At 44.1% G+C, this 18,930-nt stretch overlaps 1 protein-coding gene across 1 annotated transcript in view; it reads right to left on the bottom strand.

Annotated features, from left to right (window-relative positions):
* LOC138249000 (extracellular calcium-sensing receptor-like) overlaps positions 1-18,930 on the bottom strand; it is a 224,551-nt gene that overhangs the window by 126,834 nt on the left and 78,787 nt on the right. The window contains exon 3 of the mRNA XM_069203055.1: positions 8,915-9,757. Within this exon, the coding sequence (XP_069059156.1) occupies positions 8,915-9,757 (843 nt within the window). The remainder of the gene's footprint in view (positions 1-8,914; positions 9,758-18,930) is intronic.

Consider the following 18,930-nt stretch of genomic DNA (forward strand, 5'->3'; position numbering starts at 1 on the left):
TTACGAAAGGTTTTATTTTTAAATTGTGAGTTCAGAGACACCAAACTACATATCTGTATCTGCTGTTATTTAAGGCATCTTCCATGTTAACCTATGAGAGCTATAGGCCTTGCAACAGTGAACACCATATTTGACAGTATTTCACTGCTAGGACATGTAAGAACACACCAGCACATGTCCTATCTGCAACACACTGCACTCTGCCCACGCAGATACCTAGGGCCTACCTCAGTGGTGCCTTACATGTATAACAAGCATGTGCAATGCAACGGGTCTCGCATTTGCTCAGGTTAGTGCTAATAGCTGTTAGGAGGTCCAAATTCTCAGGATCTGCACAATGCTGAATAAGGGTCCCACTTCCAGGCAACACCAAAGTCAGATGCTGTTATAGCGCTGAACTAAGGAGGGGCCCGGCCGGGGGAAGGGGTATTCGGAAAGGGACTGCCAGGAAGGAGATCTGAAAAGGAAAAAAGGTTAATACATAATTCAGTAATGACTTTTACTCAAATAATACACTGCCTCATAAAGATCTCGCTAGATTTTTCAAAGAGTAATTTTTAGAAGGAAGGGATTGTCCAAAGAATGTTTTATTAAGTTAAATTTCTACACAAAAACTATTCCACTCAAGAATATTATCTCATAATCTTGAAACACTAAAACAATATAAATTCCTTGAATTCCTCCTTTAGAAGAAAAAATTAAATTGTTGTCTTTTTTCTTAGTTTAGATAAAACAATATTTATCACAAAACACTTTCTTTTTTATATGCACACAACGATATAAACTCCAATAACACCCAGTAAACTAACTTCTATTTATAAAAAGCCCTGGAAAACGATTTCACTATTCTTCGAACAAAATCTTCAATTATTTACACTAGCGATTCCTTTTAACAAAACAATTGTTCAGGGTTACAAGGTCACTTTGATTTATATTGGTACAAAACGAACGGAAGAATGCAAAGTTTCATAACAACAATCTGGATAAATATAGACTCTGTAAATAAACTCCGAGAGCGGAGTTCTTTGAAATTGACAGAAAGGCAACGCGAGCCGGCCGCTCGCTATTTGACAAACGAAGAATCTTGAAATCCGGGCAGAAGAAGCCCAGAGAAGAACTCCCCGCAAAACGCTCAGAATAGAAGGCGTTTATTGAGAGGATGTGGCAGGTATTTATAGCCTGGCCACACCCAAGACTAATTATGACCACACCCAGGACTAATTAGTGTTAGAGAAGGCTGGGAATTGCAGTTCTTCTGATTTCCTGGTTCTTTTAGACTCTTTCTTTTATTCTACTAGAAGAATATTTATTACAATGATACCACCAATGGCCTAATCTTTTGGGTAGATGGCTTTTACCACACCAAATGTGTGATGTCAAGGAAATGTTGGCTGTTTCATAGGAAACCTTGCGCTCATTGTGCCCATTGCGCCCACGCATAACTGAAGTCTTGACAGTAGCTTTGCAAACTCCTAACCGGACTTTTCTTGCCACATAAATTGAAAATTAAAACTAAAACAGTTTCACATAAGCGAGCAGATTCCCAGCGCCACGGCCTCCCTGAGTATCAAGCCTTGGGACACACAAAAGGAAAAAAAATGTTGCTTGCATTTAAACTTATGGGCAAAAGTGCAATTAGCCGCTTAACAGGGGCGATGGCCAAGGCAGTAACAAAACCTCCTCAAGCAGGGACAAACGTAAGCCATCTATCAATGTCATCAAAGGTTTATTAAGAGCAAGCCCACAAATGAGTGGTAGCGATGGGCGTGAGGTGAGCGTTGCTAAAAGCCCAGATACATACCAACACGTGGGGAAAGCAACTCTTGCATGCTGCGATGCTCGACCTAAAAATGTGTAAGCATCCTCACCTCCACTACAGTGTCGTCATATACTCAAAACGCCACATATAAGCCTTTGCCACACATCCTGCCTGAGCCCTGAATAACTGAGCAGCACTGCTGACAACATGGATTGCCCCTGCGCTGGCCGGCAATCAGCCGTGAAATGATGGGTCAGCCATTTAAGAAGCAGCCTCGGGAACACAGTACAAACACCACCAAATGTTTTTCCCGGCTCCTACTGTAATGAGCATGCCCCGTCTCCCGTCATTAGGATTTTGAGCAGAAAAGTCTTCCTGAGTTCCAAACGGATATTATCACCCCTCTCAAGTTTAAATATGACTAGATCTGTTACTCAGTCTTCTAGACCGAGTGGACTCCAAACCAAACAATATAACACCTGCTAACTGGCTGAAGATGGAGCGGCCGGGATGTGTATTTAGAACTCAACAACACATGCAGACTTCAATAGCCAATGAGTACTTTGGAATTCAATAGCGCGCACACGATTGGTTGAGGTGCCAGCACTGGACCAATGTGCTAATCCTAGATATTTTTACATATTACAAGTCCTCAGAAGTCCCCGGGGTGCCAGAATAATCTTAGAACATCTTCAGCCGTTGGATTGGCTGTTATGCGACCCAGAAGTATTGAAATTAAGGACCAATGCTGTCAATGAGAGATTACGGGTGTTGGACTGGTTTGGTTTTGCGGATGTCCAAAAGTAGCGGGTTGATAGACGCACCTGGCTGTTGCTATGCTAGCTCACACTGAGCTCTCTGCGCCCTGGCCCCCTTGAGGAGGTGGTGCATGGAACGCTGAATTCTGTTATGGAAGTTGGTAGCTGTTTCTGTGACTACAGTGACTTTAAAGAAAGCTTTGTATCTTTCAAGAAGGAATCAAAATGCCAGTATGGTTTACAAAACTGTGTTACAGTGACATACTACAACCGAAACAAGCATTTGGAATGCAATAGTCTCATGTTTGCTTGAGTTAGAGCTCATAGCGTTGTAAATTACTGACTGGACTTTTATTGCCACACAGACTGAAAATAAGAGGAAGAGAACAAGGGTGAGCTGGCCCTGGAAAAGCCCCCCTCTGCTGTTGGTTTATGTTTACAGAGGGAGCTGGTGGGGAGGAGTAACTGAACAAGCACCGACACTGTTGAGGTGAAACAGGCAAATGCCAAAAAAAAGTCCCTTACAGAAGAGATAAACAGGACATAGCGTAATTACACAGTACTTTGTGCTGCTCCAAAAGTGAAAAAAGGCAGGACAAAGAGGCAGAACTGACCACTAGCAAGCAAGGATTTTTGAAGGACACTGCAACTAACAAATGAAAATGCTGGAACTCACTGTATAGTATACAGCAGGCTGAACGCTAACGCTCGACCTAAAAAGGGAAGGTTTGGGCCTGGCAAGTGGGTACACTTGCCAGGTCGAATTGGCAGTTTAAAAACTGCACACACACACATTTCAGTGGAAGGTCTGAGCCTTGTTTACAGGGCTACTCATGTGAGTGGCACAACCTCTGTTCCAGGCCCACTAGTAGTATTTGATTTTCCGACCCTAAGCACCTCTAATGCACTTTACTAGGGACTTACTAGTAATCAAATATGCCAATCACGGAAAAGCCAATTGCACATATAATCTACATAGAGAGTGTAGGAGGCTGATCTGGTTTGTAGTGGGTACCAAAGCTACTTACACCTTATACCCGGTTCAGTTATCCACTATTAGTGAAATGTAGGCAGTGTCTAGAAGCCAGGCTCTCTGGGGTAGTGTGGGTGAGCAGCCAAGGCCTAACTTAGAGTCATGCAAAGCGCATGCAATAGCACTGTAGTCACACAGTACTCACACACATGAAAGAAAATGCTCAGTGTTACAAAAATAAAGGTAACAATAAAGGTAACAAACAAATGCCAAAAATACCTCACACACTATACTCCCTTAGGAGGTAAGTAATATACACATTATATACACTAGAATGCAGTAATAGCTGTAAAACAGTTAGAAAACAGTGCAAATAGTGGAAATCACAATAGTTAGAAATGTGCCCGGGGAAAAACAAACCCTACACTAAAGTAGTGGAATGCGAAAGTCGGTTTCCCACCTAGGCAAGTGTAGTGTGTAGAGGGGCGCTGGGTGTGTAAGAAAACACCAAAGGTAAGTAATAGAACCCACCCAAGATCCCAGCAAAGCAGGAGTAAATTACATTAACTTTCTTAGAACACACAAGAACACGTGATAGAAGATTCTGTATGAACCAGAAGAGACTGCAAGGCACCAACGATGGATTCCTGGACCTGCAGACCTGTGGAAGAAGGGGACCAAGTCCAAGAAGCACTGAAGAGTCCAGGAAGAACAGGAGCCCCTGCTAACCCGGATAAAGGTGCAAAAGAAGAACCACTGTTGAAGAAGAACAATCAGTACTGCACCCAAGAAGATGGATGCGGGTTTCTGGTTGGTGCAGATGATGTCCTACACCGGATGGATGATTGCAGTCTGGTTTGTGTCACTGGATTCCGCCAACAAGCCTTGGCACAAGCAAAGCACGCAGTTAGCGGATAATTACTCTGCTCGGGACCAGGAGGGACCTGGTGGCCTCTACCCAGGAGGGGGAGACAGAGGGGGCTCTTAGCAACTCAGAGAGCCCTCAGAAGACCAGGCAGCTTGCACATGAGTCCCACAGCACGGGGACAAAGAAGATGCAAAAGGAGGCCCATGCAGCACTACATTAAGGGATCGCATGCCGCTGAAGAACCACTCAGGAAGCTGTGCGTCACAGGATAGAGTACTGGGGGCTGGAGCTGCAAGGTACACGAAGAACTTCATAGAAGGATGCCAACAAGCCTTAGCAACTGTAAAGCACTCTGTGCATGGGGGTACTGCCTTGCGTGGGGAGTCAAGCTCTTACGTCCACCAAAGTTGGACAGCTGGACTTCAGGACCATCGGGACCACTTCAGTCCACCACCCGTGTTGCTGGATCTCAGCACTTCTTCATGAGAGGAGACCCAAGTCACCAGTCGTCATTGCAGAGGGTGCCTGCTGAAGCAGCGGAGTGACTCCTTCACTTCGAGGGAGAGTCCTTAGTTCTTCTGGTGCAGGCTGAAGACTGGCTGTCCTCTGAGGATACACAACCTGGAAACAGTTGCAGTTGCTGGCAGGAGCTGAAGATACAATGTTGCAGAAGTAGTCTTTACTTCTTTGTTGCAGTTTGTAGAGTTCCTGGAGGTTCCAGATGCAGTTTCTTTGGTAGAAGGTTAAGTAAAGGATGCAGAGGATTCCTGCTGGAGTTTTGCAATCCGAATCTGAGGAAACACCCAGAGGAGGGACTCTAAATAGCCCTGAAAAGGGGATTGGTCAGCTACACAGGTAAGCACCTATCAGGGGAGGGCTCTGATGTCACCTGCTGGCACTGGCCACTCAGATGCTCCCAAAGTGCCCCACCACCTTGGAATCCAAGATGGTGAAACACAAGGACACTCTGGAGGAACTCTGGGCACCACCCCTGGGGTGGCGATGGATAGGGGAGTGGTCACTCCCCTTTCCTTTGTCCAGTTTCACACCAGGGCAGGGAATAGGGGTCCCTGAACTGGTGAAGGCTGGATTATGCAAGGTGGGCACCATCTGTGCCCTTCAAATCAAATCAAATCATTAACATTTATAAAGCGCCCTACTCACCCGTGCGGGTCTCAAGGCGCTAGGGGAAAAAGGGGGGGGTTATCGCTGTTCGAACAGCCAGGTCTTTAGGAGTCTCCGGAAAGCAGAGTGGTCCTGGGTGGTCCTGAGGCTGGTGAGGAGGGAGTTCCAGGTCTTGGCCGCCAGGAAGGAGAAAGATCTCCCACCTGCCGTGGAGCGGCGGATGCGAGGGACAGCAGCGAGTGCAAGGCCAGAGGAGCGGAGGAGGAGGGTGGGGACGTAGAAGCTGAGGCGTCTGTTGAGGTATTCCTGTCCCTTGTCGTAGAGGGCTTTTTGTGCGTGGGTGAGAAGTCGGAAGGTGATCCTTTGGCTGACAGGGAGCCAATGCAGGTGTCTCAGGTGTGCGGAGATGTGGCTGCTGCGGGGTATGTCGAGGATGAGGCGGTCCGAGGTGTTTTGAATGCGTTGCAGGCGATTTTGGAGTTTGGCTGTGGTCCCGGCGTAGAGGGTGTTGCCGTAGTCCAGGCGGCTCGTGACGAGGGCGTGGGTCACGGTTTTTCTGGTGTCGGCGGGATCCAGCGGAAGATCTTGCGGAGCCCACAGGAGAGACCCTAAATAGCCCTGAGAGGGGGATTGGCTACCATATCAGGTATGGACCTATCAGGAGGGGTCTCTGACATCACCTACTGGCACTGGCCACTCAGAGCCCTCCAGAGTGCCCCCACACCTTGCAAAACAAGATGGATGAAGTCTGGGACACACTGGAGGAGCTCTGGGTACCACCCCTGGAGTAGTGATGGACAGGGGAGTGGTCACTCCCCTTTCCTTTGTCCAGTTTCCCGCCAGAGCAGGGAGAATCCATTTGAAGGTCTTCTGTAGCATGCAAAGGGTGTTGAAACAGGAGGATGATATGGTGTTGATTTGCTGGGCCATGAAGAGAGATGAGTCTAAGATGATGCTGATGATGCCGATGATGCCAAGGTTGCGTGTGTGGTTGAAGGGTGTTGGGGGTGGTCCTAGGGCGGTGGGCCACCAGTAGTCGTTCCATACTGTCTTGTTGGGGCTGAAGATTATGATTTCTGTTTTGTTGGAGTTGAGTTTGAGGTGGCTTGCTGTCATCCATCTGGTGGTATCGAGGAGCCGGGAGTGGAGGTTTGTCTTGGCGGTAGAAGGGTTCCTGGTGAGGGAGATGACGAGCTGGGTGTCGTCTGCGTACGAGATGATGGTGATTCTGTGGGGGCGGAGGATGTTGGCGAACGAGGCCATGTAAATGTTGAAGTGGGTAGGGCTGAGGGAGGACCCTTGGGGGACCCCGCAGATGATCTTGGTTGCTGGGGACTGGAAAGGAGAGAGACGGACTTTCTGGGTTCTTTCGGCGAGGGAGGAGGTGAGCCAGTCCAGGGCCTTGTGCCGGATTCCTGCGTCAAAAAGGCGCGCACAGAGGATTTGGTGGCATACAGTGTCGAAGGCTGCGGAGAGGTCCAGGAGGATGAGTGCGACAGTCTCGCCCTTGTCAACTCTGGTTCTGATGTCATCAGTGAAGGCAATGAGGGCGGTCTCAGTGCTGTGGTTCTTGCGAAATCCAGACTGGGAGGTGCCGAGTGCGTTGTTTTCCTCTAGGAAGTCAGACAGTCGGGCGTTCACTATCCTCTCAGTGACCTTGGCGGGTAAGGGAAGAAAAGAAATGGGGTGGTAGTTCGTGAGGTCTTCCGGGTCTGCTTTGAGTTTTTAAGGAGAGCGGTGAGTTCGGCGTGCTTCCAGGTGTCTGTGAAGGTTGCGGCATCGAAGGAGCTGTTGATTACGGTGCAGAGCTGGGGAGGGATGATTGGGCTGGCCTTGTTGAAGATGTGGTGGAGGCAGGGTTCTGTGGGGGAGCCTGAGTGGATGGAGTTTATGGTGTTTTCGGTTTCTTTGTCGTCGGTAGGGGTCCAGGTGAGAAGTTGGTTGGTGGGGGGGGGGGGGGGTGCTGTGTTGTTGGTCATGTCGGTGGTGGTGATGGTGGGTGCGGATGGTGTGAAACTGTTGTGTATGTCTAAGATTTTGAGGTGGAAGTAGTTGGAGAGGGAGTTGCAAAGGTTTTGTGTATGAGGGGGGTCGATGGAGCAGGATTTGGGTTTGGTGAGCTCTTTGATGATGGTAAAGAGTTCCTTGCTGTTATGTGAGTTACTATCTATGCGTTCTTTGTAGTAATCCCTTTTGGTGGCCATTGTGGCCAGTTACCATTGTGAAGCTACATATAGCTATTGACCTATATGTAGTGCACGCGTGTAATGGTGTCCCTGCACTCACAAAGTCCGGGGAAATGGCCCTGAACTATGTGGGGCACCTTTGCTAGTGCAAGGGTGCCCTCACACTTAGTAACTTTGCACCAAACCTTCAGCAAGTGAATGTTAGACATATAGGTGACTTATAATTTACTTAATTGCAGTGAAAATGGCTGTGAAATAATGTGTGCGTTATTTCACGCAGGCTGCAATGGCAGGCCTGTGCAAGGGTTTGTCTGAGCTCCCTATGGGTGGCAAAAGAAAAGCTGCAGCCCATATGGATCTCCTGCAACCCCAATGCCCAGGGTACCTATGTACCGTATACTAGGGACTTATAAGGGGGGGTCCAGTATGCCAATTGAAATTGGTAAATGTAGTCACTAACCTACAGTGACAATTTTAAAGGCAGAGAGAGCATAAGCACTGAGGTTCTGGTTAGCAGAGCCTCAGTGACACAGTTAGGCACTACACATGCATACACATTAGGCCATAAATTATGAGCACTGGGGTCGTGACCAGCAGGATCCCAGCGAGACAGGCAAAACACACTGATATATAGGTTTTTATCTATGAGCACTGGGGTCCTGGCTAGCAGGATCACAGTGACACAGAAAAAACACACTAACACACACTCACAAACAGGCCAAAAATGGGGGTAACCATGTTAGAATTGGGGATGGTAAACATCTGGTCAGGTGGGAAGGGTTCACAGATGGTCCAACTGCTGAGGATGATGCAGTCACTTGTCGGTCACCCCAAGCCTCAATAAGACCAGAGGACTCCATCCCCGTGTCATTTTTATTTTAAAGGGGAGTGGGTCCACGTGGGATGGTTTGTCCTGGGGCCCAAGGTCATTAATGCTCTGGGAGGGGGGCAGTGCAGGTCCCATATGGTAAAATATCATCATTTGAAATGTCATCAGTGATGTCATCAATGATGTTATTTAACATGTCAAGAGTGATGTATTATGTGAAGTCATAAACAATGCGCAGACGGGGCTTAACAAACTATAGCTGCTGAATGTCAGTGTTTTTTGGTCTTTAAACAGTAGTTTTTGTGTTAGTGCTATACTTAACTATTAAGTCACTTTAACCTTTGCATTTTTCATTGGAAAGAAATATATATATTCCACATATGATTTTAAGAAATAAGCAAGAAACTTGTCATTACCTGCCAAGGCTGGTAATTGTTGATGTCATCACAAGCCACTTTTGTAACCAATCTTCGCCCAGATGTGCAGTTTATCAGAATGTTCAATGCATGAGCGAAGGCATACACAGCGGTGTAGCTTTGATATGTATAGCTCAGGTCATTCATTTCAAATAAAGTCATGACCTTTTCATCCAGTGCCTCTTTCCCTGAGCACAGAGTCTGCTCACCTTCCTGTCTTGGGACAACCACATCTTTTGTCCTATTGGCCTCTTTAAAATCACAATGGAATGCTTTCTTCCAGAAGATTTTTATAAATATGTCATCAGGGTATCTCATTGGTTCTAAGCTGTGCAAAAACTCCTCAAATCCAATCATGTGGTCAGTGTAAGGAGCAATTCCCAGAGAGCCATTGAGTATTCTCCAGGCCTGGTTGTCCAGTAGTCCAGGTGTTATTGTAACGGCAGCAGTGAATACCCAGACCTTGCCAGTTACTTTCAGTGTGTGAAGAGTTTGTAGTAACATCTTGAGGTGCACCTCTGGGCTGTGAAAGATGATCACTTTTGATGCATGTCCCCGTATCATTTCTGCAATGCGATGGACCTTCTCCTTGGAGTAGCGAAGGTTGACCTGCTCCATGAAGGCTACACAGCTGCCGCTATCTTCGATGCCTCTTCTTATTGCTTGTCCTCCTTGAAGGCCCAATTCATCATCAGACACAATCATGCCCACCCAGGCCCACTGGAAGTGCCCCACCAGCTGTGCCAGGGCCATGTTCTGGAATGTAGAAGGTGGCACTGTGCGCAGAAATGAGGAGAACTGAAGCTTGTCACTGAGAGAAGAGAGCACGGATCCATGACTGATCTGCCCAAAATATTAAACACCAGAAAAACATTTAGGGGAGAAAACAATGTCTCATTAAATGTCTACCTTTTATAAATATTTGAAAGACGAGATAATATAAATTATTGAATGTGTAGCAATGCTTATATCTGTAACACATTGTTGGTCCTTTCATACACCAGGTAAATTAACACTTTTTGTAGAATAGATTCAGTAAAGTGAAATGTCTCTAGAGAATTGTAAACTGTGAGATAGCAGGACTGACACACAAAGAGAAAGCATTGTGTGGCCACGGTAACACAGTTTGCTTATTGCCATTTTTTGGAATCCAATCAACATTCTGTAAAAGAGGTTCTTCTAATGAGCAGGGTGCCCGATCTTTCAAACCGCTACATAAATATAACTGAGTGAATGTAATTGTGTACTTGTTATTTTATATACATTTTTTATTTATTATTTTTAATATCTATTTATATTTTTATAGTTCTGATTATAGTCTATATTTTGAAAGTGGTTTGCTGGGTTTATAGGGGAATAGAGTGGGAAGTTAATCAATTTGCAATTCGTTGACATTTAATTTTGAATTCCTTTATCATTTTTAAAGTAAAATACATATTTGTTTGATTAATAATTATGTATACTGTTTCATTTTTAATACATGTTTAATTTAAATCTATCTCTTTACAATTTTAATATTTTAATTTTTATATGTTCTTTTAACATAGCTTTATAGCCCGCTGTAGGGGGATATACTATCCATTAAACCCAACCCAATGCCACTCATGAAGTGCTTCTTTGTTTAGTAGAGAAGTGATCATATTTGTGTGAATTAAGAATGTGTCACCAAAATCAGCCGGGAACACGCTTGGGGGGGGTCCTTATAATAGGCTGTCCATCATCCTGGGAAAATGGCAGGAACACGTTGCATACCACTAGTGTATATGGGGTGGGACCAAAAAGTTGGGACTTCTAGGCCATTCTCAGTGGCACTTGACAAGAAAGGATCCACTTGCACAGTTACTACATGAAATATTGAGCTTGAGAAAAGCAAGGATTCAAACACCTCCATCAAGGATTAAAGATTGGCTTTCAATGTGGAAATGCTGAGAAAAAGCACTTGCTTTGCCTTGACCATGTGGATGAAATTAGGATGAAAAGTACTTTACAGACGTGGAGCTTTAATTTGGGCACTTGCTTTGTTTATATCTGTATGTGCTTCCTGTTGAGGTTAAATTTCGGTCAAATCTGCTTTGTGTCAGAATGAATCCTGTCCTGCATATTTATCCAAGAAATGTTTATGTTTAATAACATGCCGGGGACCATGGGGGCAGCCTAAAGGAAGAAAGGTCATCCAGGAGGGTAGGGGGTCCATGGTGCTTGCTTCGCCGCCAGCACCCCACCAACACAACAGTGCCACGCCATCTACAATGTAGTAATACAGCGGGCGGTGTTATGGTGAAGTAGCAGTGGCGACGGAGCAAGCTCCACCAGGCCACCGACCGCCAGTATGGCTGCTGGAGGCTTGACCACCAAATAGTGCCAGAGAGCAGCCAGCAGCCATAATATGGCGGTCATGTGGCGGGCGTGACTTCTGTGGTCTAAGAAATAGACCGCCAAAGTCATAATGAGGGCCTTGGTCCTTACTATAGCTACTTACCAGGTAAAAAAAAAAATATATATACAACTTCATGTACATCTGTAAATGTTGAGATCATTGCAGTCTCTTATCAGAATCTAGGAGATTACTTTGATTATAAGCACTAAGTTGGATTGCAATGAGAAGTTTTATGGGATTTTGTATTGACCAAATATTTACGGACAAGGACAGTTTCTTTGTGAAACATATATACTATATTTAGTATTTCAATGTTTTTGCACTTTATTTCCTGTTTTGCACTTTATTAGCACTTTTAGGGGTCTTTTAGCAGTCTCCTCATATATATGTCCATGTCCTTGGTTCAAATTCATTTTTCGTTGCTATTTTTGCATTGGCTAAGATCCCTTCTTTTCATCATAAATATAACAATTTTCTGAATTGATGAAATATCTATTTCTATATAATCTTAACTCCTTGCTAGAATTATTTGATTATTTAATCATCTATTTATATATGAATTCAGTATCATTATTAAGATGAATTGAGATATTTAAATGTTTGTATCAATTATGATCAAATTTCTTTGGGTTATTGACATATATTAACTCAATAACTGTCTTTCTTAGAATCATCTTCTCTATCATCTTCTCTTGTATTTATAGGTTAACCAATTTATTTATCAATTAAATTATGTACAGTTTGAACATATTAATGATATTTATTAATTGAAGATGTTTAGATTATAATGTATATCTTTTATTCATATATTAGACTTTTGAAACAACTAAGTTAAAATTGTTAGCATTTTTGAGCAAAATAATTTGTATATGTGGGTTATTTTCATCTATAGAATTTCCAATTAATAATTGTAAATGCATTTATCATTTATTGGTGAAAATGTTTTAATAAGATCTTAGGGAACCATATAATATATAATCTTGCTAATGTTTGGAACTTTGACTTTTATCCAAGTACGTGGGCACGAAAATTGAGATTTTAAATCTAAGACTGTTACGTTACAAAATGGCCGCCCCTCTTGCACATTTCTTCTTAGCTATGATGTGAAAAGCAAAGAAGGACTATAGGATATAAATGATCTGGTGTAAAAATGTCTCCCAATGTCCAGTTGAAGGCTGTTGCCGAAACGCGTCGACATTTGGCTGGGACAGCGTGTGTTTGTCTTGTTCGTTGTAGGCACTTTTAAGATTTTGTATTGAGGAACTATTTTTGAAAGTTTTTCATTATTCACTCATTCACTATGTTTTTCATAATTTTTTGGCTTTATATGAACTTATTCAATAAAATGAAGCCGACGATTTTGTACATATGAGTGATTTTTATCCTCAACTTCACTCTCTACATTCCACGAGCTTTGGATATTGTGCAGCCTTTTGGTGTCTGATTCAGTTGCATCGCTTTTTTGTTATATATATATATATATATATATATATATATATATATATACACATAGTGAAACCATTTTAGTGTTCCCTGTTCATGGTAGTATTTTTTCAATGTTTATTGAACTGGGGGTTTTTAATGTCAGAGGGGAATGTGCACAGATTTTTTCAATTCGGCCATGATGAAGACACTTTTGTGTTGAAACGCGTTGCCATCTTAGAAGTACTCTTTGAATTGTTACATCAAATAAAGCCTTTGGCTTGAGAAGCTGACACGCTGGGTGCGACTTTCTTTTCTGCTATTTAAATGATGTGGCAGAAATAATATATTTATAAAAGAGAAATCATCAATACAAACACACATACCTCTATCCTGACTCCGTAGAACTAAAGGAGGGGGACACAAAGACCGTGCACTGTGTGGGGTTGGGTGCATATGAGGGGATTGGCGGCAGGGCTTGGCCACATCAGCCATGCACTGCAGTGGTTGTCGTAGTATTTATATATATCTTTACAATAAAAATAATAAAAGTCACTGAAAAACCAAAAGTTACAGGAATGGTATAGTTCACATTTTACCCACATAAAACCATGGAACTATTGTTGTAGTTATACTTATCTGAAGAAACTAAAACCCATGCCAGAAAGTAACTTTAGGCCATGAGTTTTAGGGGCATATTTAACAAAAGTGGCGCTGCACACAGTGCAGCGCCACTTTTCTTGCGTCCCTCAGTGCTCCCCTAACGCCACCATGTGTGCACCATATTTTAAATACAGTGCCCCATGGCAGTAGTTAGGGGACGAGCATCAGAATGTTTTATGCTAATCTGGCGCTTTGCAGGATTAGCATAAAAACCTCTGATGCTCATCCTGTAAAGCACACAAAGGCCCACTGTAATCATCATCAATTCCGCTTTATTTCGGTAAAAATATAACATAAAAGCACAATACAAATAATTAAAAGTAATAGAACACAGAAACAATATCATTAAAATACAGCATTAGAAAGGCAATGTAAATAAAAATATACCAAAAAGGGAGGCATATTAAGTTGAATTAATGTACGATAATGCCCAAATGCATATGGTAACTGCTGAGCGACAATGCAACCCACGGTTATATACTACAAATATAAATATGCATTAAATATAAATATTAGAAGTAATAATTTACAGTCCCCCCTGCAAATAATACGCAACATTAAAATTAACCATTTAAAATTCTATATCTAAAATGCCAGGTGGCCTCAAGAAACTTTGCTAAAGAGCATGCCATCGTCACATTTGGATCTGAAATGAAAGTCCTGAGGGCTGTCAAACAGTTCCTAAAGCCCATTACATAGCGGCACAATCCAACGAGCCCTCTGGTTAGAATATGCGGGGCATTGGAAGGGAACATGAGAAACAGATTCATTGATCCCACAGCCCATTGGATATAATTTAGAATGGTTGTCGGACCTAGACCATTTGTGCATTAAAGTGCGTACGGGAAGAGACCCTAGTCTAAATCTAATATAGAGTGCTCGTGCAAATGGAGTAAGTTTTGCGTCCATATGACGCTCAAACTCATAGTGGCATTTGATTTGCAAAAAACTATTGGTCATAGTAAAGGTGGAAACTTCTGCTAATTTAGTTGTTTGGACATTTAGCCAATAGGCATCCTTCACAATCTGAATGGCATTTTTCGGGAGATGGGAAGGATTTAGCCAATAATTTCCCAACCCAAGATTAGTAAAAGTTTTTTCCACATAAGTACACCACCTAATTTTGTTAGTAGCACTAGCACTCACCAAATTGCTCAGCCAGTCACGATATGGGCTAAAGATATCTAATGACCAGATCCGAATCCAATATAACAGCGGTCTTAAGGCGGCCATATGTGCGAGGGAATAGAGATTTAAGTCCATCCGAATTGGCAAGGTAGGAGTGCTAATAGGTACTCTCAGCAACATCTTAAGGAAAGAGTTTTCAACTCGTTCTAGATCCTCCAGGTTGCAGTATCCCCATAGCTCTGCCCCATACAGGACTCCCCCCTTGCTTGGGTTTTGTATATTTCCATGGCGGGGGTGATGGCAAATCTGGGTGATCTAGATGCATATCTCACAACACCACCTGATCTTTGTTTTAAACCCATGGAAGATTTTGACAAATGGGCATGCCATTTATGAGAATCCTCCAATTTGATCCCCAAGTAATATGAGAATCCTCTAATTTGATTCCCAAGTAATCGAAGTTGCTGACCAGTGTAACACCCTCCAAGTGTATGCATCTCTTCATTTTATGTCTTGTGTCCCCCAAATACCATATACTTGGTTTTAGTTGAGTTGATTTCCAAGCCGTGTTCTTTGCAAAAGTCCACAATCTTAATCAGCAAGTTAGAAAGACCAGCGGCCGTTTGCGATAGTAACAAGGTATCTTCTGCAAATAGTAGGCATGGAGTCTTTACACCTCCTATTCTGGGTGCATCATTGGTACAATCCAAGAGGTAAGGGATACATCCATTTATAAATAAGAGAGTAGGGTCCAACACACACCCCTGCCTCACCCCTCAATCTCCGTTGTTAACTCACCTTTTGGCCCCTATCGAATTCTGGCATAATTGTCAGAGTACAAGTCTTTAATTATATTCAGCATGGGAGCCGGCACCCCCGCTTTGCTCATGACCTCCCAAAGCTTACAGCTTGGAACAAAATCAAAAGCAGACTTCAAGTCTACAAATGCCACAAAGAGCTTCCCTTCATCCACATCCACTGTTTCCATGTAATGGTAAGGAAACGAAATGCCTGATTAATTGTGCTTATTTTGTTTCTAAAACCTGCCTGAAGGTGGCTAAGTACTTGGTTGTCTTCAATCCATTCTTTTAGCCTACTTAATATCTGATGACAACAGATCTTTTGTAAATTGTCCAGCAGGCTGATGGGTCTATAGTTCCCCGGGATGCCTCTCTCCCCTTATTTATATATGGAGACAATGATTGCACCCTTCCAGGCCCGAGGGTAAATTCTGGTTGCTAAGACGGCATTTGAGAGCCTATTGGCATAGAGGCCCAGTGATTCAGATCCGATTTGAACATATCTGAAGAAATACCGTCTGGCCCTGGGGCCTTCCCTAATTTTTGGGCCTTGATGGCAAACTCTGTTTCCTTCAGTGTGAAGGGTATCAGAGTGCCCGAGGTCAGATGAGGATGTAGTAGTTCATCACAGTTCACAATGGCGCCATCAGGGACCGAATCGTACAGCTCCGCAAAATAACTAGACCCGGTTTCTGGGGGAATGTGACACTCCAGCCTTAGAGCTTGATTACGACCATTTCTGGCCACCAAGGACCAGAAGCGTTTAGAGTCTGAGTCCTTCGCGGCCTGAGCTAGTTCTTTCCATGATGTCTCTTCCCAATTATTTTTGCTGGACTCAAGTGTGGAAGCATAATTTCGCCTAACTAGAATTATCTTGTTTCTATCTTTAGATCTCAATGCTTCTGTCAAGGCGCACTGAGCCTTCCTACATCCTTTGTCAAACCACCTGTGAGTAGCGTGAGCTCCTGGATGAATATTCTCCCAAATAGTTATAGAGAATAGCTCTTTGAGAGTGGAAAAAAGATCAAAATGCAAGTTCATTACCTCATCTGGAGTATACGAGGATGGACCAGCAAATAGCTGATGGGTGGAGACTAAAGCACACAGTTTGTCCCACAATTTATGCAAGTTTTTTAAAAGACTCTTATCTCACCACGCGCTTATTGGTTGACACCTCCAGAGCTTCAGGTACTACATAATCAAAGGGAGGCTCAATACTTAAAAAGAGCTGTCTATCATATAGTACTGGAAGGGGAGCATGATCGCTGGGATATTGATTTCCCTCTCTCACATCTTTTATAAGGTGCCACATCCTTATATCAATAAGAACAAGGTCCAAGATATTGCTATATGACCCTCTAAAAAAAGTTGGTTTAGCAGGACGCATTAAAGTCCCCTGCTATAATAATGTAGTGCGTTAGATGAAAGTTTGATACGAGAGAATTCAGTGTCTGAATAGTGGGGGACAACTGATTAGGAAGGTCTGGTCTATGATAAAGGTTGATGCACAAGACAGAAGGACTTTGATTAGACTGAATAGCTATAGCTAGAATGTCAGGGGAATCCACGTATATTTCTCTTGCTCCAGCCACCTCAGTCATTCTTATCCAAGTAACGAGTCCCCCTGCGCCTCTTCTGGCAGAAGATCGTTTGGCTTCTTTGCAAAAAGAGCAGAACCCCTGTCTGTACACATTATAAGTGGCCCAAGTTTCCTGGAACATACAGATATTAAAGTTATCTGTACACGCCCTCCACTCAGCATCAACTAGTTTGCTGTGAATTCCAGCCACATTACAGGACAGGAGGTTCATCGCTGTAGATTTAGTAAGCCGAACGTCTTTGTGGAGATTAGCAGAAAAGGTAGAATCAATGAGGAGCTCCTCGGAATTCACAGTTGCTGTGATGACGTTTAGAAACAGTGACTTCTTCATTGGGTCTGCGGCTTAAAAAATTTGGGGAACGTTAGAAAGAGGTGGGACCAATAACAGAGGACTATTTCCACCCTTAAAGAATATGAGAGGGTTCAGTCAAACAATGCCAGATGTAATCCCCAAACAATCAGGGTCACAAAAGTTGAATTTCTCAGAAGCAAGTGCAGGTTTCTCCATCACGGCTGCACAAGACATTTCTTAGTTAAAGGCTGGACGCCCAGTGACCTCACTCGGTGTCTAAGGCTTCAGGGCAGGCAAGGAATTTGGCCCCAAGGTGGTGATAACAGGCCAGCTGTCACTAAGAAAGATAGCAGTTCCCTTCCGTGAGTGGTTGCGTGCTTCCATGGAAAGCAAACCCTCTACCAGGCGGGTACTGGCAAGTGTGAATTTTATAACATCCCAGCAGCCTGAATTGCTGCTGAATCGATCAGCCGACAGTATTTCCGAGTGGATGATAGAGCCACATTGTCTAGTGTGGCGTACCCAATGTGAGACCTAATTTATGAGTGAGGAGTTGTCTTCCTGAGTGTTGAGGGGTAATGGGGGAACATTACACATGTAAATGGGATGGCCATCATTAGGATTTGTACGGTGGCCAAAAGCAATAGTTGTGTCCCACTCCAGCTCCACACGTGGATGATGCCCTGATGACACATTGACTTTCCCCCCAAAATGTGGGCCATTATCATGTTTGGCTGTAGGAGCTCCGAGGGCATCAACCTGCCTTTTAGGACAGCGAGGGCCACTTAGGTTTGGCACAGTCCCAGATGTAGCGGAGTGCTGAGTGTTCAAAGGGGCTACCTCACCCTCGTGAGTGTGGGAAGAATCTCTCCACAGGCCAATAGATTTGAGTGCATTGAGTATTTCAGCCATTAAAGCTTTCAGATCTCCAACTTCCTTTTTCAGACCAGTCACCAAAGGAATTAAGTTCTCCTGCGGCAAGGCACTAAGGAATTCAAGCAGATGTTGACTAGAATATCGCGGGGATAAGATGGGGCCATCTTGGGCGTGCGTGTGGTCCTGGTGCTCCAAATGAGAGAAACGGTTGGAGCAGGGTGTTTCATGAATAGTCACGTGTCCTAGTGGATCTTCTACATTTTGGGGAGGTGGAAAGCGAGTTGACGAGCTGGCATTTGTGCTGTTGTCCTGAAATGCCGGCCCCTTCTGGCGAACTTTATGAGATTGGGGGCTACTTTTACAGGGTGGTCTAACAGTAAAAAAAAGTGTGAGAGAACCATTCTTCAGGCCTGTCATCGGCTTTTTCCCCTTCTTGTTTAGGATGGATTCCACCTCCCCAATCAATGAGTCAATTTCCTTGACTACGCAGTTTGAAAGAGGGAGCGAGGGTTGGAGAAGCTTGGGTACCTTTGGTTGAGCAGGGCCCATGGCAGGACTTCCTTTTGCCTTTCGCTTCCCCATTTGATACTTGGTTTAACTCCAAAGCAGAAAGAAATACACTGAGCAAGGATAGGCACACAAGGCTTCGTCAGTCTTACCTTAGGGCTCAGAGGGATTGCCCAGCCAGGACTCCAACGGTCTCCGACTGGCGCAGATGGGCCCGCCCTTGCCCCGGGCTTTGGCCGGGTGCAACCTGTGCATGTCCCACGCAGCGGGGCTACGCGACGTGCTTTGAAGCGCCCGTGTCTCCAGTCCAGCCCCCAGGCAGCAGGCAGGAATCCTGGGACAGCGAGTCCC

Source organism: Pleurodeles waltl, chromosome 8 (assembly GCF_031143425.1).
Source record: "Pleurodeles waltl isolate 20211129_DDA chromosome 8, aPleWal1.hap1.20221129, whole genome shotgun sequence".
NCBI classification, from domain to species: Eukaryota; Metazoa; Chordata; class Amphibia; order Caudata; family Salamandridae; genus Pleurodeles; species Pleurodeles waltl.